Source organism: Citrus clementina, unplaced genomic scaffold, assembly GCF_000493195.1.
Source record: "Citrus clementina cultivar Clemenules unplaced genomic scaffold, Citrus_clementina_v1.0 scaffold_9, whole genome shotgun sequence".
In the NCBI taxonomy this organism is placed as follows: domain Eukaryota; kingdom Viridiplantae; phylum Streptophyta; class Magnoliopsida; order Sapindales; family Rutaceae; genus Citrus; species Citrus x clementina.
The window spans coordinates 25,558,918-25,564,486 of NW_006261964.1; the positions used below are offsets into that span (position 1 = coordinate 25,558,918).

The window sequence follows — 5,569 nt, forward strand, 5'->3', positions numbered from 1 at the left end:
TTTAAGAATATTATTAACATACTTCAAGTAGCTTGATCAAGTAATTTTCATTGAATGATCATCTATTTTTAAATCCTAGAAAAGTGGGGGCTAAAACATTAGTTTGAGTTTTAAGCGCCCTAATCAAACAAGTGCAATCTTAAGAATCAATTTACAGCCTGAAATTAACTAATAAATTAAAGGTTATTGAGTAATTTAGGAGGCATTGGCTCACATTTGAATAAAAATACATAAATCCTATTCCTAAAATTTTTCAAAAATTCAATGATTTTCAGACAGTGAACTCTTACCTCATAATATATATGCAGTACACGTGCAGATACTTTAAAGGTTCCGTAGATCATTACAATCAGATACTCTAAAACGGCAACGCAACAGGTCTCAGTACCACAAATCACAAGATTCAACTGGACCCCACAAGATTCCCAAGAACAAATAACGGCTAACAAATTGTTAACTACCATTCTCCCTTCTCAAAGCTTCACAAAAACCAAAAATAGTTTACAAGAAAATTCAGCATGGAGCCTCTTGGCCCAAAGATTATTTCACCAAAATCACCAAACCCCATTCCAGTAAAGCTCTATCCTCATCGTTTTTGGTGTTCAAATCGTTGTAAGAGCAAGAAATGGAGCATGCCAATGCATTCTTGTGCTTCAGATAATGTGAAATTAGCTGAGTCGTCCAAGTTGCAGCTGAACAACAGGAAAGATTTGATTGAATCAATTGCAAAAGGGTTTGTTGGTTTTGCCGCTGCAGCCACTGCTTTGGCCTCAATTTGCTTCGATTCTCCAGCTTTTGCAGAGTCTTTAACCGTCGCTTTTCCTGCTTCCCGCGCTCCTGAGGTAATCTTTTTTTTTTTTTCCTCTCCAGTTGAGTATTTATATTTTTGGGTTAATTTTCTTTGTTTATTAGGTGAATACAGTTCAAAGAACTCTTGTTGAAGCTTGGGGTTTAATTAGAGAGACATTTGTTGACCCAACTTTTAATCATCAAGGTACTTGGATATTGTCTTTTATTCTTCAACAAATTTCAATGAAGTGATAAGATGGATTTAAGATGATTGCTGGTTTGCAGACTGGGATTCAAAGTTGCAGCAGACTATGGTGGAAATATTTCCATTAAAGTCAGCTGATGCGGCGTATAGCAAAATCAGTGGAATGCTTTCAACTCTTGGAGATCCGTTTACTCGAATTATTAGTCCCAAGGTTTTTGATATATGTTACATTCATTAATTTAAGCTGGCATTTGCAACCTTGATCAATAAAAGATCTCTTGAGTTATCATACGGCCGTGGCATTCTTATTAGTTTTCTTTTATCCATTCTATGATGCTAACACATTCTAATTGATTGGAAGACATGTGTAGAAAACTCATTGTCGCAATGTGTCTAACAAGGGTATTTACTTACAGGAGTACCAAAGTTTTAGAATTGGAAGCGACGGAAATTTGCAAGGAGTTGGCCTCTTCATAAGCGTTGAACCACGAACAGGGCATTTGGTGAGTTACATTCAAAGATATCTTGCTAGTCTTTTGATGGCTGGTGACCTCCTGAATTTTGACATGGCCTGTACTATGGATATCATAGCTTTAATGAAAAAAATCCTCACAATCTGATTATATTGAGTTATTTCCCAAGGATTTTGTCATTTTATTTCCTAATTTTCATGTCAATGAATGGCTAAAGATGTGCAATTCAAAGTTGTTTTTGGTTGGCTTTGTGATACTTTTTTCCTAAGTAGGAATACTGATTATCATTAACCAGCGGTACATCTAGTCGTTTTAGCTGGTAGAAGAGTTAACATATGTTCACCCATGCTATGTTATTCGTTTGTTCAACTTTTTTTTTTCTATTTTCAGGTTGTTTTGTCTTGTGTAGAAGATAGCCCAGCAGCTCGAGCCGGGATACATGAAGGGGATGAGTTGATTGAGATTAATGGTATTTAGGAATAATGCGGCTGTCTTTTTCTCTTTAGAAAGCTGAATAAGATCTATGTGATTGAACTAAATAATATCTTTGCACATTGTGCTAGGCTGTCGGAATGCTCAGAACCTAATGCTCAAGCCCGATAAAGAGAATATCATTTGTTCATTTTCATTAACTGACATCACTGTTAGTCTGTCAGCAACTTAATTAATTTTATTTTCTATTTTTTCTTAATTATTGTCAAGTATTAAAACTAGAAAGGTTTCCATCCCTTGTTAGAAAACATGGCATATTCTTACAAAAAATGCTTCGGAAACTACTAATGCAATGTGGCTGAAAAGCCACTGTTGCTTACTCATTAGATTATTAGAACAACAGAAGGAGCAGTTCCTTTTATCAGATGGAACTGTTTGTCCGTGACTTTTATCTTTATGAGGAGGAAACAAACTAAGAATCAGGTTCCATAAATCTCTCAAAAGTAGGAGCCTAGATGTCTTCTCTCTGTATAATTTCGAGCCAGTACGTATATTTTACAATGCAGAATAAATTTCAGTAGTACTCTTCCTGGCGCGATAATGCTGTTCAGGTGCTTAGACAATTTATCAGGTTGAACATAGGCAGGGTTTCATCTTTATTTTGTTTCAACTCAAGTTTTTTTTTGAATAGTTTGGAATTAAACTTCCTTTTTCTTTTGATTGATGAAAATTTCTTGTTCTTCAAAAAATGTAATTACTTTCTGAATTGCTAATATGTCTCCTTGTGAAATGAAATGGTATGGCTCATGTTCCTCTTGTTCTATAGTCAGTTAAAATAAAATATCTTAATTCTGAGAGCTGGTTGTGGTCAACAGGGGAGAGGCTTGATGGTATTGATAGTGAAGCAGCAGCTCTGAAGCTCAGAGGGCGTGCGGGAACACCAGTTACAGTAAAAGTTCACAGTGTGAGTATTAACTCTTCTCCTTTGCAAGATAAATTTTCCATTACATTCCATCTTCCTATTCTCCCAAGTATAGCTGGTTCGACAGGCTCAATATACTTTCCTTATACAAGAATTTCGATTGGTCTGGTCTTCGATTTGTCTTCATACTTTTGCTTCAAAAGTGTGACAATATGGTTTCCATATAGTTTTATTGTATCCTTATGCAAATAAAATATTTGCGGTAATATGTGCTCTGTGTCATGGCATCCTTAAATGAGAGAGGACCTTCAGTCTTCTCTTTCCCACTTCATATTGGCTAGTAAAAATCCTTTTTTGAATGTATTTTAAGTCAAAGACTATCGTCGATTGCATAGTTATTGGCAGTTTCGAATTTATAAGGAGCTGGAAATATTGTAAGATAGGAACATTTGGGTTAATTCGTACCATAATTTTATGTGGGCGTGCATTATAGCTGATACAACTATTTTCTAAACATCAACCTTAAGGTTAATAGAAACAAAATGATCTTGTTTTGGGTTTTCAAGCTGAGATTTAATCTTCTTAGTTACTACTATTGCTTGTGATAACTAATTTATGGCATGTTCCCCAGGGAAAAGATGTGGGAAGGGAGTCTGGTACCAGAGAGGTATTGAATCCTTCCATTTCTCAATATTACAAGTCCTAGACTAAATATGTAGTGCCACTGATTTCTATCGGACTCCATAGAAGCTCCGAGTCGGACTTTTCTGTTTCATTAAAAAGCATACAATAAATGAAAACATGTTATACTCTGTTCTCGATGACAAATGTTTATTTTCTGAAAATTTTTCTGGAAATATTTCTCATCTACTTGAAGGTCAACATACCTCGTGGGTACATTAAGCTTTCCCCTATATCTCGTACCATCATCCCTCACAGAACTCCTGATGGACATCTTACAAAGACTGGTTATGTGAAGCTGTCAGCTTTCTCTCAGGTAGCAAAAAACTGCCATCAACTTGAATCTTACTTATCAGAAGTCAGAATGTTGAATTATCAGTTATGCTTTTCATCTAAAATTTACATCCTTTCTGTTCCATTTGACAGACTGCAGCTGCCGATATGGCAAATACAATTCATGAACTGGAAAGTGAAGGAGCACACTCATACATACTCGATTTGCGGAACAATCCAGTAATTCTAAGTTTTCCATTTTGCTAGCAGTCAATTTTTAATCATTAGTTGTTTCACCATTGTCTTAGGTTATTCATGGTATTTTTTCTCCCCCTTCTCTATCCATATTCCAGGGGGGTCTGGTTAAAGCAGGACTTGATGTTGCCCAAATATGGCTAGATGGAGACGAGACTTTTGTGAACGCAGTTGACAGGGAAGGACATACGTTACCTATTAACATGGTCGATGGGCATGCCATAACTCATGATCCACTGGTGGTTCTTGTAAGTGTTGTACTTGGATATAATTCAGTGCTTACAGAAAATAAAAATTCAGATTGTTTAATATGTAAAAGAACTGCAAATTCTAGACGTAGTAGGTGCATTTTTAGATTTGGGTAACATTTCCCAGCAAAGCTATCAGTATACTGAATATATGGCAGTTTGTTTAAGTAATTAAGTGTGACCAAATCTGGAGAATTGCAGTGTGATATACATACATTCATATTTGTCTTCAGAAACTTGTGTGCCTAGTATTTGAGATAAATCCTTGCAGAAAAATCATCAATCTCCTAAGTCATTGACTGTTTTCCCCGGTACTATATTATTCTCTAGCTTCTAAAGTTAATTGCGTACCTTTTATTGCTTGAAACAGGTCAATGAGGGAAGTGCGAGTGCGAGTGAGATTTTAGCGGGGGCATTGCATGATAATGGTCGTGCCATCCTTGTGGGGCACAAAACCTTTGGCAAAGGCAAAATTCAGGTATAATCGGTGGTCTTGGCACCACCAGAAACGATATTTTTAACATGGAACCTACTCTGAAATATCAGAAGGCCCCGGCATTGTCTCAAAATAATCTAAAATTGGAATCTATCCATAATTTAAGCACTGCTGAAGGCTCTGATGTTTCACTTTGCATGATCAAAATGTCTGTTATGGTGACCATTCTAGGCATGCAGAACTCATTTTGCATCTATGATCCCGGTATATAATGTTCCTTATTGCCAAGCCTTGAGCGTTCAAACACTCAATTTGATTCATTGTGTGGATCTTTCAAGTTTAAACTGCCTCTAGTCATTTGAGCTTATGCTGCATTGCTTCTGAATCATTCTTGCTACAGAGTGTCACAGAGTTGCACGATGGATCAGCTCTGTTTGTCACGGTGGCAAAGTATCTATCACCTGCACTTCACGACATAGATCAGGTTGGCATAACGCCTGATGTGCAGTGCACAACAGACATGCTGAGCTCACCCAAGGAATCGTTGTTAAAGAACAAGAGCTCAGTCTCTTCACTGGAAGCCGATTCCTGCATCATGGTAGCGGAGCATGAGTTAGACGTTCAGGAGTCCAAAGGGACTGCTTCTTGAAAGGGATTGAAACTGCAATCATATAATTTGTAAAATAATTAATCGAATATACATTGAATGTGGGTGGGGGGAATATTCAAGTACCCCATCTACTTGTATACGTGCTGGGCATAGCATTGAGATTATCTTAACAGTGTAAAATGAATCGAATACTTGCTATTCACAATAATAAAAACAATTCCGCAAAATATCATATGGTTTTGTGT

At 36.6% G+C, this 5,569-nt stretch overlaps 1 protein-coding gene across 2 annotated transcripts; it reads left to right on the forward strand.

Annotated features, from left to right (window-relative positions):
• The first annotated feature begins 348 nt into the window (after positions 1 to 348).
• Positions 349 to 5,569, forward strand: LOC18031263 (carboxyl-terminal-processing peptidase 3, chloroplastic). 2 transcript variants are annotated; one of them, XM_006421395.2, is made up of 12 exons: positions 349 to 842; positions 913 to 994; positions 1,075 to 1,205; positions 1,411 to 1,497; positions 1,858 to 1,936; positions 2,775 to 2,863; positions 3,453 to 3,488; positions 3,699 to 3,818; positions 3,929 to 4,015; positions 4,129 to 4,278; positions 4,649 to 4,756; positions 5,115 to 5,569. In XM_006421395.2, exons 1-12 carry the CDS (start codon positions 519 to 521, stop codon positions 5,361 to 5,363), a joined length of 1,542 nt encoding a protein of 513 aa, XP_006421458.1. In that variant the 5' UTR covers positions 349 to 518; the 3' UTR covers positions 5,364 to 5,569. The 2 variants fall into 2 exon arrangements, with proteins under 2 accessions (XP_006421458.1, XP_024046573.1); XM_024190805.1 differs by having other exon boundaries at positions 756 to 842; positions 923 to 994.

Bases quoted from the DNA above. Each gene is read 5' to 3' on its own strand.
- LOC18031263 (XM_006421395.2), top strand. From the start codon at position 519: ATGGAGCCTCTTGGCCCAAAGATTATTTCACCAAAATCACCAAACCCC. The intron at 843-912 runs GTAATCTTTTTT...TTTGTTTATTAG, and splicing joins CTGCTTCCCGCGCTCCTGAG to GTGAATACAGTTCAAAGAAC. The intron at 4,757-5,114 runs GTATAATCGGTG...TTCTTGCTACAG, and splicing joins TTGGCAAAGGCAAAATTCAG to AGTGTCACAGAGTTGCACGA.